Source organism: Dendrobates tinctorius, unplaced genomic scaffold, assembly GCF_039654945.1.
Source record: "Dendrobates tinctorius isolate UK_male_01 unplaced genomic scaffold, ASM3965494v1 ptg000016l, whole genome shotgun sequence".
In the NCBI taxonomy this organism is placed as follows: Eukaryota; Metazoa; Chordata; class Amphibia; order Anura; family Dendrobatidae; genus Dendrobates; species Dendrobates tinctorius.
In genome coordinates, this window is record NW_027361684.1 from 19193653 (window position 1) to 19217030 (window position 23378).

The 23378-nt window shown below is 44.5% G+C and overlaps 1 protein-coding gene across 2 annotated transcripts in view; it reads left to right on the top strand.

Annotated features, from left to right (window-relative positions):
* HIP1 (huntingtin interacting protein 1) overlaps positions 1-23378 on the top strand; it is a 198371-nt gene that overhangs the window by 69173 nt on the left and 105820 nt on the right. For both annotated transcript variants that reach the window (XM_073565546.1, XM_073565545.1), the window contains exons 7-8: positions 3510-3571; positions 18474-18614. In XM_073565546.1, the coding sequence (XP_073421647.1) occupies positions 3510-3571; positions 18474-18614 (203 nt within the window). The remainder of the gene's footprint in view (positions 1-3509; positions 3572-18473; positions 18615-23378) is intronic.

Below are 23378 nucleotides of genomic sequence, written 5' to 3' on the forward strand. Positions count from 1 at the left end.
GAGGGCGCCATGACGTAGTTAGCAGGCGCCCTCTGCCTGAACAGTCACTGTGCAGAGCCGGCAACGCTGAGGAGCCGCAGCTGCAGCAGCAGGGACGAGGTGAGTATATAGGTTTGTTTTTTCTTAATTGAGGCAGCGGCAGCAGCAGCATTATAAGGGGCCACTAATAACTGTGCATCATTGTAAGGGGCCGCTCACTGTGCAGCATTATAAGGGGCCACTAATAACTGCATCATTGTAAGGGGCCACTCACTGTGCAGCATTATAAGGGCAGTAGCTTCGGCATTTTCCACCCTAGGCTTATACGCGAGTCAATAAGTTTTCCCAGTTTTTTGTGACAAAATTAGGGGGTCGGCTTATACACAGGTCCACAGGTCGGCTTATACACAAGAATATACGGTAGTTATCACTTTTGACATAGTGCTTCACCATGCTAGCAAAAGCATTGTTCATCACCAAATTGGTCCTGGATGGTTGGGATAAGCTTCTCTTAGAGGATGTTTAGATCCAATTCTTTATTCATGGCAGTATTCGTCAACAAACTTTTGAGTGAGTTCCCTCCCCTAGAGGGGTTTTGAACCAATCCCATAGTTGAATACTCTTTAAGAGATGGTACTGACTTTTGTTGAGCTTTCTTGGCAGTCACAAGCTACCCTCACAACAATTGAACCTCTGTATTAAGTTTTTGGTGCTCCGATAAATGGTTAGTTTAGAGGTTATTTGACAAGAAGCAATGTCCTTGCCTGTAAAGCTCCTTTGATGTAAAGCAATGATAACTTCACATGTCTCTTTGGCGGTAACCATGGTTAACAGAAGACAATGATTCCAAGCACCAGCGCAATCAGCATGACTGGTTGTTATCAGCTGACTTTTCCTCATTAACACTTTCTCCTGACCTTACTAGAAGATCACTGAAAAGATGTAAGCAGGTCATCTTGTGGCAGGATCTGAAATTTCGTTGAAATATTTTTTTTGTGATTAAGATGCGGTAATTTTCAAGGCAAGGAATGACTTTTCAGGTTTTTTTTTTGTAATTTTTCTGATGACTTTTCAGAACAATCTAGAGTTAATACAAACTGCCGTTATAAAAACTGAAGCATAGAACTTTGTGAAAACTAAAACTTGTGTCAGTTTCAAAACTTTTGGCCACAACTTTTACATTAAATCGGGGTTGATTTTCCATCCACCTGTTTACTCCTTCATTGTCAAGGATAGCCATGGCCATCTGTAAAAAAAAAAAAAACCCTACACTTTCTCTACTAGACCAGCTTAATTCTAGGCCAAGAAACCCTAAATTATCAGTTCTTGCCTGAAAATAAACTTTAATTTACATAGAGCTACGAGAAGAATGATTGTATAAATATAATGTACAGTACAGTTCTGGAATTGGTGCAGGTTTCTGCCAATTGAGGAGTAAGTGAGATTCCCCGTGGACTACAGCAATATTCGAAAGCTCCGAGTTTCATTATTTGCTTCTTATATAATCCCCTATGGAATTGGCACCTTATATATATACAGGGGATGGAACAGTGCCCTAGTTTCAGACTGGCAGAGACAATCGTACTATAGCGAGTGGCTTGGCAGCACTCGCCTCCCTTTCTCTCCAGCGCTGTATGACGCTGCAGTTGTGGATGCAGATTGAATGACATTGTGACCTACTCTCAGCTTCGAGACAGTTATCTGCCTATGTGCACTGAATGCTTTTATGTTTGCTTTTTCAGACGAGGAAATCATGATCCATCTCACGTTTCATGCTCTGCTTTTTTGCATAAAAGACTTACATTGATAAAACGGGCTCATTTCACTCCTGGATATAGACACATTACAGTGTCCTGAGTTGGGTAAACTTGCCAGAAGTCTGTTTCATCACTTACTGCATTTTCCCATTGTTACAGAGTTTCCCGTCATGGAGTGATGATTAGTTGAGCTGAGTGTGATGCACGACGAGTTGTATACTGGACACTGTAATAATACAGTGGTGATAATATCTGTAGGCATTTACATCTTTAGGACCACATTCATGGTCGTAAAGCAAATACACCTCACCGATGTCGTTGAACTATTACTATCACACATCATGATTAACTATTTCCCGCTTTCATGAACACAATCTCCCCCAATTCTAAATTTCACAACTTCTTTTATAGAAGCACATTGTTAAATAGGTCATTTGGATTTTTTTTAAAGTCGTAACACCAACGATTGTAGCCTAACTTATTATAATGTAGGTATATATACACTCCTCAATACTAAAATTACAAAACCATGAAGGAAAATGTGAGGAAGTATGGAAATCACAGGATGAAGAAATATGTTAATGATATACAAGTGATGAAAAATAATATTTCTAAAGCCTATCCAGTACTGAGTATGAGCGCCACACACAGAAATACGCACGCTTACATGCTTTTGCTGTTACCAGTGAGGTTATTAATGGTTATCTGCCACGCTGAATGCATTTGGGCACATAAATCATCAAGATACGCTGCTGGCAGCTCCCTTTGCAGTTGTCAATGGCTCCTGAAACACTTTGAAGAAACCACTGGATCCATGACCAAACCAGTGTAACACTAATCAATGTATAGCTACTGTACATCATGTCACCCCCACATCATAATCCTGTTAGTAGAGTGGTGTGACGTTCTTTAGTGAAGGCCTCTTTATGGAATTGTCCACATTATATCGTCAGATTAGAAGAATAGACGTAATGAATTTGTTGTATGTACTGCGGGTGAAATTAGACATCACACAACTTTGGAATATGAGACAGACATCCAGTTACAGGTGTCATGCCACCGCTCTCAAAGGCTGTCATGATACAGAACACCCCATCAATGGAGGTTGGGATGGAGGTCTATCCTCTTCAATGATGAGTCATGCTTTTTTCTTGGACATAATGATAGCTGAAATCCACAAGGGTAACATCATGAAGAGGCCTTCACAAGGGAATGTGAACGTGTCCCAGGAGCCATTTTTGAACACGAGAATGGCAGGCCACATGTGTTCTCATGCCACTGTGAGCAGCCTGCAAAGCCTAAACATCTACCATGGCCTGCAAGCTCTCTCATTGAACACATCTGCAATGTCATTGATTGGCACTTGGAAACGGAGCTGCCAGCAGTGGATCTTGATGATATGCCCAAGTGCATTCAGTGTGGCAGAACGTTCCTCTGGCAACCATTAATAACCTCATTGATAGCAGTCTAGGCTGTAAGTGCGGGGATTTATTTGGTTGGTGCTCATACTCGATACTGAATAAATCAAGATGTTTTGAAATTATTTGCATATGATTAACATGTCTATCCATCCTGTCATTTCCATAATTCCATGACTTTCTTTGTAACGCAATTTCAATGTTGAGGAGTGTATATTAAAGGAGACAGCATGCAATTACTTTATGGAAATTAATACAGAGAACGTTTAGTACGATCATTATTGTTGTGTGACATAAAAGTGACATTATATCTTGCGTCTACTTCTGCTCACTTTGATTTTCTAACGTTTTTCAGCTTTCAGCTTACGGTGGAAATATTTGACTACATGGAGTGGGAGCTCAACCTCTTTCATACAGGTCAGTGATTCTTGCGCTCTACGACTGAGTCATGTAATTCTTATATGTTGGTGTTCCCTGCTGATTTACTGAAAGACTGAGACCTGTCATCCCGAGTGTAAAAAGCTGCTCTGCAGGAATGGCATTTATAGCACAGACCTAATGATTACTCCACAAAACTAGCGATTACACCCTGGTGCTTAATGGTATAGTGCCTGTGGAACGGTATGTGTTCATACATCTAATTTCAGTAGTATCTGTAGGGGTGGTTGAGCCGTATGGAAATGTATATTTTTAACAAACTATATGAACATGATTCACGGGGGCTGTAGTTTGGGGTAGAACTTCTCAATGAGTCAAATGTCCGCTTTTGCTACATTTTTTTGATGCAGATATGCAACCTGATGGATGAAACCTTCACATATACAGATGGGCAGTTTTGACCTATATCAGAACAATAGAGGTTGGTGGATGTATTTAAAAGCGTTTTTCAGGGCTATATAATTTTTTATTACTATGGGCCTAAGAACTACCTGTCTGTTGTGCCCGGTGCTGATCTCCGTCGGCACAGATCTGTCACAGACCACTCCTGCTGGCGATTCATCTGCTTCCACTGACGTCACGTCAGCAGTACAGCAGCTTCTCATTCGCTCTGCTCTGTTGACGTGATGTGACTGCTGACATCATACTACCTAACTACAGGGAGCCGGCTGTCAATCAGTATGACATCGGCAGTCACGTCCCGTCAACAGAGCAGCCTGGAAGAAGAACAACGGGTCTGTTGATGTGGAGCAGCGTAATTGCCGGCAGGAGTGGTCATTGACCGCTTTGAGACGGTGCCGGGTAGAACAGACAAGTAGTTAGCTCTGTTAGCATCTACCTGCCTGTTAGTTTTTAAACCCATAGTAAGAAAAATATAATGGTCCCGGACAACTCTATTAATGGCACAAACATTGAACGAGCACTGCAAAATGAAGTAGAAAAAGAGCCCTAGACAGAGCTGTAGTAATGTCTGCAGCTACTGCTCCAGAAGACAAGGGTTGAGTAGGGGTATACAGCCAATATTCTGCCCGAATGAAACCTCTTCCTCTGAGTAGGTCCCTTCATCCTCATTGCCCCCATATCAGCTGCTGTGGCCAAAACAGCTGTAGTTCTGGCCACGTATGAGTATCATATTCACAACCTTACAGAAAGCCATACATCTCGTTTCCTAAAAACACAGTAGGGTGCATTAACACAGAGGTCTGACCATTCCTTATATTTCTGTCCTCTCATTTCCCTTACAGGCTTATTACTGTTCTTGTTCCCTTTTTCTAGTTTTTCAGATCCTGTAGCCATATGTGTTCTGAGTAAAAGAACAAGTGAAAGCCTTTGACAGATTTTCCATCGTCTTAATAGACCTGTTTGTTCAATTTGTAAATGAAAAAAGTAAATAATTAGATGTTCACTTCAGGTAGCCAACTTTGCAAGGCATCACTGTGATACTTTCCATGCAACTTATTTAAAAAGTGTATTTGCAATGGCAAGCTGTGTGTAGAAGCTTGGCAACTCGTAAGCCCCCTTCACACATAGCGAGATCGCTAAAGCGTCACCGATTTTGTGACGCAACAGCGATATTGCTAGCGATCTCGCTACATGTGACACGTACCTGCGACTCGGCTCCCCGCTGGATATCGGTGATCGCGCGAGATCGTCCTGGTCCATTTCTCGTCATCGGCTTCCTGCTGGCGCCGACGAGCGACTCCATGGACACGGGCGGAAGACGTCACCCTTGCTGCGTGTGACAGGTAAATGACGACCCCCAACCGCTGCTGCATCGCTGGTGAGATCTGCCTGTTTGGCAGCTCACTAGCGACCATTTAGCGATGCACCCGCGATCGTGACCGGGTCATATCGTTGTCGGGATCGCTGGTGCATCGCTAAATGTAACGGGACCTTTAGAAGGACTTCTACTAATCCAATTAGGAGGTCCAAGAGGAATCCTATACTGAGATCTGGAGTATTGCAGAGTCCCCTTGGTTATGCCCAAGGCGTGGCTTCCAGCTGAAGACTAGGTTCGTCCAGCTGGGTCATAACCAGAAACAAGTACAGGTGAAAAACCTGAAAGCAGTAATGAAGTCAGGATATAGCCAAGATCAAGACCAGGAGGACAAAATCAGAATCAGAGGAAAATGGAGGGCTATATCAGTCCAAGTCAGCAATGGATATCAAAAAATAAAACAGCAGGGGTGTCATCGGGACTGACCAGAATGCACTGATAATTGACAGCTAACAGCTAGCTGCTGGAGGAGGTTTAAATATGTCATATGTCTTATTTGAGAGAAAGGAGGATCAGCCCTCAGGATAATGGAGAGGGGTAACTCCTAGAAAATGGTAAAGGTAACCTGTCACAGTATAATAGCAGTCCAATCTGTGGACAGCATTGTATAGATGATTACAATCATCTACATTTTGGTACACAAAGTTTAGGTCAAACTTTTATTTTATTCATTTTATGCATTTTATTCATAGAAATCCCTGGTGTTTGTTTGCCGAGCTTCACTGGGGGTCCAAGATGACAGTAACGGGCAGGATAAGATATCGGTTCCCTTCGATCACATCATTTTCATGCTGCTGTCAGAGATTGACAGCAGCATTTAAAGAGGACTTGTCAGTAGGACTTTTGAGCCCTAACTAAATGTACAAGTGTAAAGCCCCGTTAATCCTTACTAATTTCATACCTTGCTAGTAGAATTTCGTTGGAGCATTGTCATTTTTTTTAGAAATGTAGTCTTGAAACTTTATGCTCAAGTGCAGCAGTGTACACTTTACTCCCCAGCTCTGCTGTACCCAGGCAATGACTGCGCCTGCGCAGTGAGCACCTAATGATGTTGATCTAGCAGCTCACTGCTCAGACGCTGCCTCTTATGATGAAACGAACCTGGGCAATGATGGCGCCTGCACAGGGGAGATAGGTCAAGAAGAAGAATAACCAGAGTACTGCAATGGACGACGAAGTGCAGCACAGCTGAGGAGCGAAGTGCCCACCCTGCTGGACCTGAGCATAAAGCTTCAAGAAAAGGTTTCTAAAAAATGCAAGGTATAAATGTACTAGGCATTAATGGGGATTTGCATTCATAACTTTGGTTGGGGGTCAAATATCCTGCTGGCAAGTCCTCGCTAAATTGTTAAATTGCAGTGATCAGAGCAAACTCCAGTTGCTCCAGTTACAGGCAGATGCCGGCTGTGCAACACAGCCACCATCTGCCTGGTATGAAGAGTGATCAGCTCCTGAGTCGGCTTCATACATCAATTTGTGACCTCTGAAAAAATGTATGTTGGACTTAAGGAGTTAAAGGGATTGCCCAGCCTTGAGACAAAACTCTGCAGTATCTCTATGTGATTGTAGACTGCCGAATCGTGACAGTGTTTTGCGCTTGCTGTCATAATCCTCCTGTATTCAAATTGCATACTTGTCAATCAATGCCAACTAAACGTGTTCAGCTTCTCTCAATAGCAGTGAATTAAGAGAAGTCAGATGAGTCTAATTATCCTGTGACTACGAGTGTGCACACTGCATATGTGCAGTCACTCGACCTCCTGCCCGCGGCGACATTACGGGAAGTCATGACAGTATGCCTACCGCACGCTGTCACTATTCAGCAGTCTGCGGTTGCATAAAATCTGTAAGCTTTATATGGGAGTCACTCCGTAACCTGTTGATGGGTTGCAGGGGAATTTTAATTCATTATTGGTTTCTGGCATGTGTCGATATACTAAATAATACTGATAATGCTCCAAGCTGGAATCCCTCATTAAGGGCTGATTTTATTCTTGTGGATACATACGGTAGAAATATTTTACATTTTTCCGATGCGGTTTTGTCTGTCGGATATATCAATATTACACATTAAATCCTATCCAGAGTTACGTGAGCTCGCAGTCAGAGGACGGCATGTAGCCACGGGTGCATCTCGCATAGTTTTCTCACAGAGTTGGGAAGTTAGTCATTTAATCACTAGTCAAACACCCACTTCCTTTCTGTTGACCTGTACAGAATCTTAAATGTGTCATAGGAAGTAACACCATTGTGCCATTGCAAAATAGTATAACATTCTCACTGACTACATTGTGTCCGGATTCAGCAGAAAAATGTGACATTTGTGTTAGTGAGAAAATGCAGCACGCTACGGTGTTGCTCGACTTTTTGTTTGTCTGCCATAGGAAGCTATCGTCAGAAAATGATGTTTACTTTAAATCAGGTTTTTGGGTTACATGTATTGTTTTTTTGTAATGTTTGGCTGTGTTTTTTTTCCGATATCACAACTTTGTCATAAAAATAAGAAAATTAGAAATGTTGCTATTTTCACACTGGCCACTAGGGCGTTTTTAGACTCTAACATTCTGTTGGTCCAGGAAACAACACATGTTCATTAGCCACAATGAGCAGACTCTGACCTATCTTTTGTACAGAAGCACCTAATGAGCGTGTGCAAATGTCATTGTGAAGGGAGAAGGAGTGGGGTCAGCGGTGATATCAACTATTATGAATGGTGGAGCACAATAGCGAACACAAACAGAAGAGGGTCCCTGTGCAAGATCAATAAGTGGGCCTTTTGCAGTCCAATTGTTAATCATAAAGCACAATTCCACCTGCCTTTGGGGTGGAAATGGGCCCCTTTAACTCTTTGGTCCCTGTGCGGTCACACAGGTTGCAAAACTGATAAGTCCACCGTTGGTGGAACCTTATCAGCTGTTTAGAAAGATGTTACCTGTCATTGTAATCCTGTCCCTGCTGATAATGAGTCTGCTGAAAACGCTTCCCAAAAGAACAGGAAGTAATAGTCTAAAAAAAGTCCCAGTGGCAAGATTATAAGATTGTTAATTATTTTTATTTAATTGGATTTTACTCTGTCGCCTCATTGGGGGACACAGAACTATGGGTGTTATGCTGTTGTCCACTAGGAGGCGACACTATGCATAATCTGAAAAAGATTAACTTTGGCTCCTCCTCTGCAGTATACACCCTTGGACGGCGTCAGCCTTCTCCAGTTTTTGCTTAGTGTCGCAAGGAGGCACACCTAAAGATTTTATTTTTTCCGACGGATTACAGATGAAGAAAAGTGGGTCTCCAGCGAGACTCCCGGCATGGCTCCTTCCTCGGCCCCCTATTATGGGGTGCCCGGTTGAAGTTGAGATGGCTATTCCCCATGTCGCTCCTTCCCCAGTCCCTCGGGTACTGGTTCGAAGTCGAGACCCCCCTCCTTCCCCAATCCCTTTGGGGTCTGGGTTGAGGTCGAGGCGAGGATGAAGACCCCTGATGGTGACAGACGCACCCTCCCTAATCCCCCTCTGGGGGCATTAGGTTGAGACGCCTCAGGTAGGGTCGGTACAAGGCAGCCTTCTGCAGCTTAAACAGCCAGGGACCCCAGCCCTGCTGCGGGCTCCTGTTGGGGACGGGGGAGAGTGCAGGCAGACATGGCACATACAGAGACAGGGCTCCCTGCGCCCCTATCTCTGCGGCAGCATCAGCTCCATAGCGCCTCAGGGGGACCCCTCACATGGCCCCGTTACCGCTGCTAGCCCCACCGCTATCCTGCCTCTCAATCCGGAGGGGTCTGGTTCCGATCCGACCCCCTCCCGGACATCCGCGCCAGCCTGGAGCCCATCTGGGAATCAGGCTTCTAATTTAGACTGCGGCTTCGGCCTAGCCGAAGCCGCCGCCTCCTCCCCGCCCCCCGGATGACGAATATGACCCTCTACAGTGTCATAGAAGGGGCAGATCGAGGCAGAAAGGGCGCGTTTTTACATAGCCCTGCGCGCTCTTTTTCAGTTCTCCGCCCCCTTCTTCCTCCTCGTCTTCTCGGCGGCCATCTTCGCTGCAGCAGACGCCATCTGTGACATCAGCAGCAACGTCAGCAGTCTCTGGGGGGCACAGGACTGTGAATTGTCTGCGCTGGACCTAGGGGCACACTGGTGCGGTAAGATCACAGCTGGGTTCTCTTTACTCGGCTGTGAATCCATATTACCTATAAGGCTCTCCTATAGTTTTTCCTCTGTGTAGCCACCCCTGTAGGGTCCTCTGCTAGCCAGCCTCTGTGCACTATGCCGGGCTCAAGGAAGAGAACCAGGCAGGACTGCTTTTATGCTTTCTCCACAGCCTGCAAAACCACTCTCCCCAGTGGCAGCACGTACCCGCACTGCCGGGATTGTATCCAAAATACTGGGTCAGAGCCCCAAGAAGCCCCTACCATTGCTTCAGCGTCGGCTACCATGCCGGAATGGGCTACTCAGATGTCGCAGTCTATGACACAGTCCATAGATAACCTAGCCTCCACACTACTCCAGGCTCTGCAGGGTCATGCCTCGGCTATGAACGTCACCCAGCACAGGGACAGCTCGTGTCAAGGACATGCCGTTTCCGACACTCACAGACGTAAGCGGACCCACAGGTCGCGTTCATCCGCGTCATCCCATAGCACACGGTCATCACCCTCCAGGGAGAGACACCGTGGTTCCAGGTCACCTAGACCGTCCCCTAAGAGAGACAGACAATGCAGATCTCCACAGCGATCCCCGACCACAGAAGACCTCCGCCCCAGTTCGCCCACCAGGGAACGCCTTAGCGACACGCAGGAATCGGAAGGCATCTGTGACTCCGACTCAGACAACGAAACGGAAAGGTCTCTGGCCCCTGGCCCCCCGAGCAATACGGCGCTAGTTGAGGACGTAATTTCTTCCATCCATCGGGTGCTGGACATTTCTGATCCACCCCGGAAGCCCCAGAACACAAAATTTGTTTTGAAAGTGTTCTAAAACCACCTAAGGTCTTCTCTAATCACCCGGAATTTCAGGCGATATTTACTAAGCAGTTTTCGCAGCCTGAGAAGAAATTCGCCAATCGCTAATATCTGGAAGCAAGGTACCCCTTTCCACAGAAGGACACCAAGGAGTGGACAGATCCACCCGAAGTGGACCCCCCAGTCTCTAGACTAGCAGCACAGACCCTCCTCTCACTGCCAGATAGCTCAACCCTCAGGGACACAGCAGACCGGCAGGGGCCTCTCTGGCACAAGCGATCGCTTCTGTCTGGGCGGCGAAGGCCATTATAGCTTGGGCCAATAAATTGCAGGCTGGCCTCCAAGCCTCAAATCCTGAGCTGTCGGACCAGGCGGTTCAAGTAGCGGTGGTAGCAGAATACATGCTTCATGCAGCTCTGGATTCCGCAAGAGGTGTAGCAAGAATAGCATCAAACGCCATCATGATCCGGCGTATCCTCTGGCTGCGGGAATGGAAAGCGGACACGGCCTCAAAGAAGTCCCTCACGCATCTCCCGTGCCTCAGTGGGCAGCTTTTCGGTGAAAAGTTGGACACAATGATATCCAATGCCACCGGGGGGTAAGAGTACCTCTCTCCCGCAACTAAAACCTAAACGCGCTTTCAAAAGGCGTAACCAAAGTCGATTCCGATCCTTTCGGAATTCTTCATGCTGGTCCGTCTCGCGCCCAGCACAAAATCGTAACCGCTCTCCGCGCAGAGACAACCCATGGGCGGTGCAGAGGCCGGACCGGACCTGGCAGTCGAAAGCAGGCCAGGCAAAGCCCAAAGGAGGGAGACCTCAGACTTTCTTCTCTTCATGACTCACGAATTCCGGAAGACACCCCACCTGTAGGCGGACGACTGCTACTCTTTCAGCAGGTCTGGCTGCCTATTACAGAAGACAGGTGGGTCAAGGAAATAGTGTCTTCCGGATACAAGATCGAGTTCACTTCCAGCCCTCCGAACCGGTTCTTCCTCTCTCTTCCCCCAAAACCGCCAGACAAGGCTCGTGCCTTCCATCAAGCCATTTCCTCCCTCCTTCAGGCAGGAGTCATAGTACCGGTTCCTGCAGAAGAGCGCTTCTGAGGGTTCTACTCCAATCTGTTTGTAGTCCCCAAGAAGGGAGGCAACGTTCGGCCCATACTAGACCTAAAACAACTCAACATGTATGTTCGGGTTTGTCATTTTCGCATGGAGTCCCTTCGGTCAATCATTGCGTCCATGGAGAAGGGAGAATATCTCGCCTCCATAGACATACAAGACGCATACCTACATATACCGATTGCTCCTGCCCATCAGAGATTTCTAAGATTCACAATCAACCAGGACCACTACCAGTTCGTGGCTCTCCCGTTCGGACTCGCCACGGCTCCCAGAACGTTTACCTAGATCATGGCAGCCACCATGGATGTTCTACACTCCAGAGGCATAGTAGTCGTTCCATACCTGGACGACCTTCTCATCAAGGCTTCCACCTTCAAGGATTGCGAGGTCAGCGTCTCAATCACTATCGACACTCTGATTCGCCTGGGCTGGTTAGTCAACTTACAAGAGTCATCAACTACCCCGAGTCAGTCTCTGAGCTTCCTGGGGATGTTATTCGACACCTCCAGAGGTCTGGTGCTCCTTCCCAGGGACAAGGCACTGGCTCTCCATCTAGGAGAATCACCAAGACGGGACCCGCAGTACCCAGGCGATGAGAGAAGTGGCACATATCCTCCACTGGGCGGAAGACACGAGGTCGGTACTCTCTGCGGTCCACATCCCGGGTGTGGACAACTGGGAAGCCGACTTCCTCAGCAGACAAGGAATGGACTCGGGGGAGTGGTCTCTCCATCCCGAAATTTTTCGCCAGATCTGCCATCGCTGGGGACCCCGGACGTGGACCTAATGGCATCCCATCTCAATGCAAAGGTCCCCAATTTCATGGCCAGGACACGCGATCTGCGGTCGCTCAGAGCAGATGCCCTGGTTCAGGACTGGACCAAGTTCCAGCTTCTGTACATTTTTCCACCTCTTCCCCTGATATCCAGAGTTGTGAGGAAGATCAAACAAGAGGGAGTTCCAACCATCCTGATCGCGCCAGACTGGCCCAGACGTACATGGTACGCCGACGTCGTACAACTTACAGCAGACGCCCCCTGGCGTCTACCTGACCGTCCCGATCTTCTGTCACAAGGCCCGTTCTTCCACCAGAACTCAGGGGCCCTCAATTTGACGGCGTGGCCCTTGAGACCTGGGTTCTAACCCAGGCCGGGCTCTCACCAGATGTCATTAGAACCATGACCAGGGCACGGAAGCCAGCCTCCGCCAAGATCTATTACCGTACCTGGAGAGCTTTCTTTACCTGGTGCGAATCCCGCGGCCAGATCCCACTCCCTTATTCCCTCCCAAAATTTCTTGGTTTTCTTCAATCGGGCCTGGACGCCAGGCTATCCCTGGGCTCACTTAAGAGCCAGGTGTCAGCGCTCTGTGTTTTTTCCAGAGACGCATTGCTAACAAGCCGCAAGTGAGGACTTTTCCCCAGGGGGTCTCCCGATTGGTTCCCCCATACAGACGTCCACTGGAGACGTGGGACCTCAACCTGGTCCTGACTGCATTGCAAGCACCACCTTTCTAACCCCTTAAAGAAGTCCCTCTCCGCCTTTTATCACAGAAGGTGGTCTTTATGGTGGCAATCACCTCGCTACGCAGGGTGTCTGAACTGTCGGCACTCTCCTGCAGACGGCCCTTCCTGGCCTTTCACCAGGACAAGGTGGTTCTCCGTACGGTTCCATCCTTCCTTCCGAAGGTTGTGTCCAACTTCCTCCTCAATGAGGAAATTTCACTGCCATCCCTTTGCCCGGTTCCGGTTCATAGAGTGGAGAAGGCTCTGCATACGCTTGACCTCGTCAGGGGATTGCGTATATACGTGTCTAGCACTGTACCCTTCCGGAAGTCTGATTCCCTTTTCCTTCTTCCGGAAGGCGTTCGCAAGGGTCTGCCGGCTTCCAAAGCTACCCTTGCCAGGTGGATCAAGTCCACCATACAAGAGGATTACCTCCTTAACAACTCTCCTCTTCCTGCCGGTATCACGGCACACTCTACGCGGGCGGTAGGGGCCTCCTGGGCCATTCGGCACCAGGCTTCGGCACAACAAGTGTGTAAGGCGGCCACCTGGACTAGCCTACACACGTTTACAAAACACTACAAAGTTCATACCCAGTCCTCAGTGGACGCGAGCCAGGGTAGACGGGTTCTGCAGGCGGCAGTGCCCCAAGTTTAGGGACCTGTCAACACAATATTCGTCCATTGCTTCCCACCCAGGGACTGCTTTGGGACGTCCCATGGTTCTGTGTCCCCCAATGAGGTGACAGAGTAAAGGAGATTTTTGTGTACTCACCGTAAAATCTCTTTCTCTTAGCCTCTAATTGGGGGACACAGCTCCCACCCTGTTGCCCTTACGGGCCGTTGTTATGGTTGTGTTCTCATATTGTTCTTTGAGCTCGTACATAGTGGCCTTCTTACAGGCATGGTTATGTTATTTCTGTTGTGTTCCTCCTAATGCTTTTGCACAAAACTGGAGAAGACTGACGCCGTCCAGGGGTGTATACTGCAGAGGAGGAGCCAAAGTTAATCTTTTTCAGATTGTGCATAGTGTCGCCTCCTAGTGGACAGCAGCATAGCACCCATGGTTCTGTGTCCCCCAATTAGAGGCTAAGAGAAAGAGATTTTACGGTGAGTACACAAAAATCTCCTTTTTTTCTTTATCATGATCCTTGAGATATTGAAAAAAACAGCCTCTTTTTTAATATATGTAACACCAATACCTGATTAAAGAAGCACTGAAGATTTTTTTTTAACAAATTTGTGTATATGTACATGTAGTGTATATGTGCATTCTGCTTTCTCCAGGATCCAGCGTTGATCCTCTTCTCAGTGACCTCACCGTTAATGAGATTCTGCAGGTCACAGAGTGGCTTTTATAATGTAAGTCTATGGAGCGTCAGGGTGTGACTTCATGGACTTACATTGTAAGAGAGACTTCCGACTCACGCATAGAGCATAAAGTGAGCCGGAGAGTCTGAGTTGCAGTGGCGGCACTGAGAAGAGGATTGGAGCAGCACTGGATCACGGAGAAGTCGAGGGTAGGTGAGTATATTAACACATACACACTACATTACCTGCATATATACACAGATTTAGTAAAGAAAAATCTGTATAGGAGTGCTTCTTTAAACAATAGATTTTCATGGACCATTTAACAATTTATTCATCACCATAAAAGTTATACCATTAATCAAAATAGTCATACAGTCAGCTACTGTAAAATCTCATGTCATTTTAAAGTTATCTTCAGTTTAGTTTTTGTGCTTTTTAGCATACTTGAAAAACACTTGTAAACAAGAAAAAGGCTAGGTGATGGTATTAACAGGGAAATCAGACAATTGTGCCAACAACCCGTTCAGAACAGTACACCCCTGAGCACTTAGAGTATTAAGTGAATAAAAAACAACTTATTATTTATTTATGTTAATAGTGTTCAATCAACAGCAGATTTTTTTTTTACACTTCACACATTAAAAGGAAAAGAAAAATAAGTGAACATAGTAAAAACATTTTTATTACGTTCAATTATTTTTCAATTAGTTTTTAATGTGTGCAGAGATATTGAGCCTATAGATAGCTCTTGCATAGATCCGGTCTAAAGCACTTATATGAAATATGATATATTGGATATTTTGTATTCTTTTATTTGTTCATTTTGTTCACTTTTAAGGAATTACGGTAAGTCGTAATATAAAGTGAAGCATAATCCTCTGTACTAACTGGAAGCTTCCACCTACACAAGTTTGTTTCAGCATGTTTTATAGTTGATTGACATGTGCTGATTAAAGAGCATTAAGTGAATTTAGTTTATTACATTATTTCCTAATTAGACAGTACATTTCATTAACACCAAATGCTTCATGTGTAGGCAGCAGTACAGAAAAAAATAATATACTGTACAGTTATTCCTTTAATCCACTACTAAATGTTCAATTCAGTCCCTCATTGTTGAAAAAAGTTTGATCTATGACCTCTAATTAATCTGGAATGTGGAAGGAGCATGTATGGTGATATGGAGGTGTGCAGCCTGTACACACTGCTGCAGATGCCCCTTCAGACCCCATAGCAGTACCCTTAGGATATATTACCACCATATATATATATAAAATCGAGCAATATACATGATCTCCAGTCAGATTTGGACATAACGCTGCAGAAAAAACGGTATTTTTTGTTATAAAATCAAAGGTATATGGAGGTAATGTAAAAGCCTGATGCATTCTTGTTTTGGTTCTGTGCAAAACAGTCATAATAAAGCCGTACAGTGATGGCCGAAAGTGTTGGCACCCTCGAAACTGTTACAGTAAATGAAGTATTTCTCTCAGACAATTATTGGAATTGCACATGTTTTGTTATACACGTTATTTTATTTCCTTTGTTTGTATTGGAACAATACAAAAAATCTGTGTGAAAAAAGGCAAATTGGACGTAATTTCACACAAAACCTCCAAAATGGGACAAAATTGTTGACACCCTCAACTTATTATTTGATTTTGCACCCTATGGAATAAATAACTGCAATCAATCGCTTCCTATAACCACCAACAGACGTCTTACATCTCTGAACTGGAATTTTGGACCACTCTTCTGTTGCAAACTGCTCCTGGTCTTTCAAATTTGAAGGCGACTTCTCCCAACAGCAATTTCAAGATCTCTCCTCAGGTGTTCAATGGGATTTAAATTCGGACTCATTCCTGGACTTTTCAGAACTCTCCAGCGCTTTGTTTCCATTAATTTTTGGGTGCTTCTTGAAGTATGTTTGGGATCATTGGCCTGCTGGAAGCTCCATGACCAAGGACGCAAACCCAGCTTTCTGACACTGGGCACTACATTGCCACTCAAAATCCTTTGGTAATCTTCAGATTTCATGATGCCTTGCACAAGGCACCCAGTGTCAGAGTCAGCAAAACAACCCAAAAACATCTTTTGAAATGCCACCATATTTGACTGTAGGTGATGTGTTTTTTCTTTGTAGGCCTCATTCCGGTTTTGCTAAACAGCATGATGTGCTGTACCAAAAAGCTCTATCCTGGTCTCATCTGCACACAAGACTCTTTCCCAAAAGGTTATTGGCGTACACACGTACATTTTGCCAGACTGCAGTCTAGTTTTTATATTTCTCTGTGTGAGCAGTGAGGTCCTACTGGGTGTCCTGCCATAGCGTTTTATTTCATTCAAATGTCAACGGATAGTTCGCGCTGACCACCATCTGGACTCAATATCTGTGGAGATGGGCTTGTAACCTTGAGATTGTTGATATTTTTCAGCAATTTTGGTTCTCAAGCTCTTAGATAGTTCTCTTCTCCTCATTCTGTTCTCCATGCTTAGTGTGGCACACACAGACACACAATGCAAAGATTGAGTCAACTTCTCCCCTTTTTATCTGGTTTCAGGTGGGATTTTCATATTGCCGACACCTCTTACTTGTCACAAGGTATAATGAGCATCACATGCTTGAAACAAAGTTGTTTACCCACAATTTTTGAAAGGTGCCAACAATTTTGTCCAGCCAATTTTTGGGGTTTTGTGTGAAGTTATGTCCTATTTGCCTTTTCCTCTCAATTTTTTGTGTTGTTCCAATACACACAAATGGAATAAACTTGAATAGCAAAACCTGTGTAATTGCAATAATTTTCTGTGAGGAATTCTTAATTTTCTGGAATAATTTCAAGGGTGCCAACTAGTGATGAGCGTGTATACTCGATATGCCGGGGTCAAAAACTCGGACGAGTCTCGCACGTCAATACCCGGCACTGCCGCCGGCACTTGGGAGCAGAGTCAGCTTCATAGAAATACATGCAGCCGCTCACTCTGGTCCCGAGTGCCGGCGGCAGTGCCGGGTATTGACGTGCGAGACTCGTTCGAGTTTCTAGCAAGTCTGACCCCGGCCTTAATCGAGATTTCCAGAGTATGTTCGGGTGATCTCCGAGTATTTTGGCGTGCTCGGAGATTTGGTTTCTGTCGCCGTAGCTGCATGATTTGCGGCTGCTAGCCAGCCTGAATACATGTGGGGATTGCCTGTTTGTTAGGGAATCCCCAAGTGTATTCAGGCTGTTTATCAGCCGCAAATCATGCAGCTACGGCGACAGAAACCAAATCTCCGAGCACGCCAAAATAATCGGAGATCACCCGAACATGCTCTGGAAATCTGGAGTAACGAGTATACTCGCTCATCACTAGTGCCAACACTTTCTGCCACGACTGTATGTATGAATTCCTAAAGGTATGATATATTACTTTGTTAGATCACTGGTAGATAAATTACTTTTCACTAAAAAGACTGATTTAAGAATGCCATTAGAAGATGATGACCATTTATACAGCACATACACACGTGGTCAAAATTATTGGCGCCATTCGTTTAATGACGGAAAAACCCACAATGCTCACAGCAATAGCTTGAATCTGACAAAAGTAATAATAAAACAAAAATCTATGAAAATAAACAAATGAAAGTAAGACATTGCTTTTCAACCATGCTTCCACAGAATTAAAAAAAAAACCAAAAAACAACTCATGAAATAGGCTTATATAGTTGCCTACACCCTTACTATAAAACCTGTTTTTTTCCAGCAATCATCTGCTCTTCTTCTTTTTTCTGTTTTACATCTTTCTAAATTGTATCAGGAAATATTGGTTCTCATGAAAAGAGATGAGCTGAGAATGCAAAAAGTTTAGCAGGACCCTGGTCTATGTCAGCTGCACCAGGGCTGCACATATAGGTTTGACATTCAGATGCTGGGATCCTGGGCGCTTCTTGTTGTTACTGGGCCACCTAGGGTTTTATGTAGACCATTGGTCTGCAAAAAAAAAAATAAAAGGCATGTGAATAGTCCCATAGATAGACTATGGTGTGGAAAACACTGGCAGCACACGGACTTGTAAATGAGCCCTTCGTCTGTAACAACTGGCGGAGCGTATTAAGAATTGGCAGGTAACATTAATTTGTTTGATGAGCTATAATCGCTTGATGATGTGCAGACCTATGTACTATGATGTGCTCTTCTCTTACAGAATTTTTATTTTGTTCTTGCAGTTTTTAAATCTTTGGACATGTCCCGTTCTGTTTCTGTCACCGCTGCTGGCCAGTGCCGTCTTTCACCTCTAATCCAAGTCATCCTAGACTGCAGCCACTTGTATGACTACACTGTGAAACTCCTCTTCAAACTTCACTCTTGTAAGTATTCTGTACACTAAGAGAAAAAAAAAAAGACTGAAAATGTAAAAAAGAAAAAAAAAGTTTAACTTCAAAATATCATTGACGGTTCACATTATTGTTCTGTGCGCCATAATTGTCAGTTTGATAACTCCTTTTATAAATGTGCTCCGTCCGTTCGGAGTGGGTGACTACTGGATTTTGTTAGCCATTTATTTTATTTTAATATTGTACTGTTTTGTTTTTCTGTTTTGTTAGAAATGTTATGATAAAATATGAATTGTGAGTGTAAATATTCTTGGTAACAGCGCCCCCTACTGACACAAGTGCACTGCTATATTTGAAAAATAAGTTGTCATGGCATGTAGTGGAAGTGCTGTTATTCTCTAGCATCTAAAAAAATATACAATAAAGCTGGACAGTAATCTAAGGGTATGTTTAGACATAACATATTTTTGCAGATTTTCTGTGTGAATTTTCAGATGGAAAAATCCACAACGGATCACAGCCCAAGCAACTCTGTTTAGATTTTTATAGTTTCACACTCTTTGCTTCAATTTTTTTTAGGTTAAAACTATTTTGTGTTTTCTTCACTCTGCAGCTTGCCAATTTCACCTTCATAAATAATGTAGATTTATTGCAGATTTTCCCGATAGAGAAGAACGGGTGGCTAACGTCCACAATAAATAATGTACTCTCCTCGGCCCCAGCAGGGATTCCATGCCAATCTCGTCCCGGAATCCTGTGCATGTTCCGCTCTATGTGACACTTACTGCCAATCAGCTGTAATCCTGTGCTGTAATGTCTGTATACTCTTTTGCGTCCTCCCCTGCCCAAGAGATATGGTATGATCAGACCACGTTCCTGCACGGTCAGACACAGCCATTACACAGTACACAGCAGGGGCACATTTATAAGATTATCTCAGCACAGGAACAGTTTTTTTAACCCCTTAACGACCAGGGGTATTTTTGGTTTTACATTTTCATTTTTCCCTCCCCTTCTTTCCAGAGCCATAACTTTTTTATTTTTCCGTTTATATGGCCATGTGAGGGCTTATTTTTTGCGGGACAAGTTGTACTTTTAAATGACATCATTGGTTTTACCATATCGTGTACTCGAAAACGGGAAAAAAATTCCAAGTGCGGTGAAATTGCAAAAAAAGTGCAATCCCACACTTGTTTTTTGCTTGGCTTTTTTGTTAGGTTCACTAGATGCTAAATCTGACCTACCATTATGATTCTACAAGTCATTATGAGTTCATAGACACCAAACATGTCTATGTCCTCTTTTATCTAAGTGGTGAAAAAAAATTCCAAAGTTTGCTAAAAAAAAAAAAAAAAAAAAATGTGCGCAATTTTCCGAGACCCGTAGCGTCTCCATTTTTCATGATCTGGGGTCGGGTGAGGGCTTATTTTTTCCGTGCCGGACTGACATTTTTAATGACACCACTTTTGTGCAGATATGTTCTTTTGATCGCCCGTTATTGCATTTTAATGCAATGTCTTGGTGACCAAAAAAACGTAATTCTGGCGTTTTGAATTTTTTTCTCGCTACGCCGTTTAGCGATCGGGTTAATGCTTTTTTTTTATTGATAGATCGGGCGATTCTGAACGTGGCGATACCTAATATGTGTATGTGGGATTTTTTTTTACTGTTTTATTTTGATTGGGGCGAAAGGGGGGTGATTTGAACTTTTAGGTTTTTTTAATTTTTTTTTATTTTTAAACATTTTTTTTTTTTTTACTTTTGGCATGCTTCAATAGCCTCCATAGGAGGCTAGAAGCATGCGCAACCCGATTGGCTCTGCTACATATGGGCGATGAGCAGATCGCCCATATGTAGCAGATTTACTGCTGTGCTTTCAGCGCCGACCACCGGGTGGCGCTGAAAGCCATATGCCTGGAACAACCATAGAGGTCTCATAGAGACCTCTGGTTGTCCAGGCAACGTGACGCCGACCCCCGATCACGTGACGGGGGTCGGCGATGACGTCATTTCCGGCCCGGCGGCCGGAAATTCTATTTAAATGCCTGCTGTCAGCTTTGACAGCGGCATTTAACTAGTTAATAGGCACGGGCGGACGGCGATTCCGCTCGCGCCTATTGCGGGCACATGTCAGCTGTTCATAACAGCTGACATGTCCCGGCTTTGATGCGAGCTCAGCGCCGGAGCCCTCATCAAAGCAGGGGAAATGTCTGATGACGGACTGTGTCCGTCATTGGACATTAAGAGGTTAAACACATCCAATTGTGGAACTTATTATTATTCCAAGATCTATTGATTAAATTATTGTTTAAAATTAACTTTTGTTTGTGGAAACTCCACTTTAATTTTTCCTGATCCTCCTTATATACAATATAGGCTTTCTTTAGGACGGGGTCCACAACATTTTTTAGTCATAGGGCTGACCTGTCATAGTTTTCTACTTAATGGGGCCGTAATAAGGCTTGCTTCATATGGTGTTTGCCACTACGGTTTTGAGGCTTATGTCCAAACACGTGCAAAATGGATTTGGGCGTATGTACTGATTGGGCCATTGACTGAAACGATGTAGACGGAGTCACAGTGTGCTCTGTCGTGCATCATTTGCAGCTGCATACACCTGTTGAATGCAGGCACCAAGACATAGTCTACTACATCTTGTTGCCCGCCTCCTTACACAACCCTTACAGGTGAGCGCTACCAACACCCTCACCCCCATCCTGCTCCTTACGGTACTACCATATCTGTGCCCATTTGTTCCATTCAGACTTACCCCATTGGTTAAAGCAGGCTTCTGTCACACAGTCACTAACAATGACAGGGGTCTCTAATAACCAAAGTGGGCTTTCCTTTACAGTGAGCGAAACTGTTCTTTGGTTACTGAGCAGCTCAGTGGCTGCTGACCCCAGTGATCTTCCTACAGATACACAGCTGATCGCACAGACATTCGAGAGGACCGGGGAAAATATCCAAGTGTCAAATCAAAATCGGCAATGCAAGTTTATGGTCCGTGAAAAAAAATCGGGCCACATTCAGAAGACATCCAAGTGCAGTCCAGTTTTCACAGACTGACACAATGGACAAGGCTGAGAACCTTTTTTCTTTCTACATCCCAGAAAAATTGATGCCACTCTGATCAAACTCTGACCAGAATAATTGTTTTTACTGAATAATCAGATCTGGAGAAAGCATTTATGTGACTCTACCCTAATAGTGACGACTGGACATCATTAGGGTGCCATCAGTGAGCTGTCCAAGATTTTCATGGACCTATAGATCTGAATGTGCTATTTTTGATCCATGACTCAAATGAAAAAACAAATATGTCTGCGTTTATTTTATTTTTTGCGGACACGTGGCCCACACAAAAGCATGGACAAGTGAGCAACCCATAGACTATAATGAGTACCTGTTATATCTGTGAAAAACATGGATAGGTCACGTACATGAAAAATGGAAGCCTGAATGAGGTATTAAAGGGTTTATCGTAAGGAGACAAACCTTTTTTTTAGCAGGAATGGGTCTAGCATCTCTATCTTTTGAAGAATTGTTGTTATCACTGGAAAAAATGTAGTATTACACGGTGACCATTCAGATGACCTAGACAGGGCGGGCCGCGCACCAGAGAGGGATCGGCCCTTGTAGTGTGGCCCTCTGTTCTTCCTCACAGATGTGGTCCTGACGTCTACCATATCCATATTCCCTAATACAGACAAAGATTGTGACTTTCCTATAAAGTGCTTTTGAGATTGTGTTTAGAGCTTATTCATGACAGTTTAATCCTGAAGGGCTGGTGAGAACAAACAGAAGCATTATCATCAGACCCGACAGAGAGACCTTCCCGGCAGTCACCAGGAGGCTGTCTACTTTCTTTTATTACAGATGGTTTATGGGTCTATTTACAGCTAGCTCACATATACTGGAGAGAGATTTAGGGCTTCTGCTCACGTTGCAGTTTTGGTGCGTTTTTGTCATGCAGATTTGCTAGCAAAACCTGAAGCAATCCTAATGCCAGCAAAGTGACTGAGAAAGGAGACGTGTCATGCACACGTTGCTTACTTGTGACTTGCAGAAAATAATCTGCTGCATGTCAATGCTCTGTGCATTTTTTCCCTGCATTTTTCACCGTTTACTTCACTCAAATGAGTAAAAAACGCAGTACAAAATGTACCAAAAAACACGCGTTTTTGCAGCTGCATTTTTCCTACCAAGTGCTGCAAAACTGGTGCAGAAATGTCTGCATCCATTTACTCAAAATGTGCACATACCCTTAGTGCGCGCACGGCGTGGTAGAGGGGTGCTGTTTGAACCAGGTAAACCAAGTAGTAAATACGAAAATCCACCGCACTCACATGGAGAACTTCAACATTTTTAACATGCTGGAATTTTTATTGGTGCAAAATATTGAAATCATTGTGGTGCTGCTTCTGGAGACAAAAAGTGACAAGTAAGGCCTCTTTCACACTTCCGTTTTTTACAATCAGTCACAATCCGCCAGGTTTTGAAAAAAAACGGATCCTCAATTTTTTTTTGAGGATCCGTTTTTTTCCCATTGACTTGCATTAATGGCGGATTGTGACGGATTGCTGTCCGTTGCATCCATTTTTTGTGAGGATCCGCCAAAAGTTGCTGTCCGTCACCATCCTCAAAGATTTCAAAACGGAGCTTGTAATGTTTTTTTCTCTGGCGGATCCTCCAGACACTCATTTAACCCGAAATTCTTTCTGGGTGCCGGACAAAAAATAAAAATCTCTCTCTCTCTCTCTCTCTCTCTCTCTCTCGCCAGCGATTCCTTGAAAT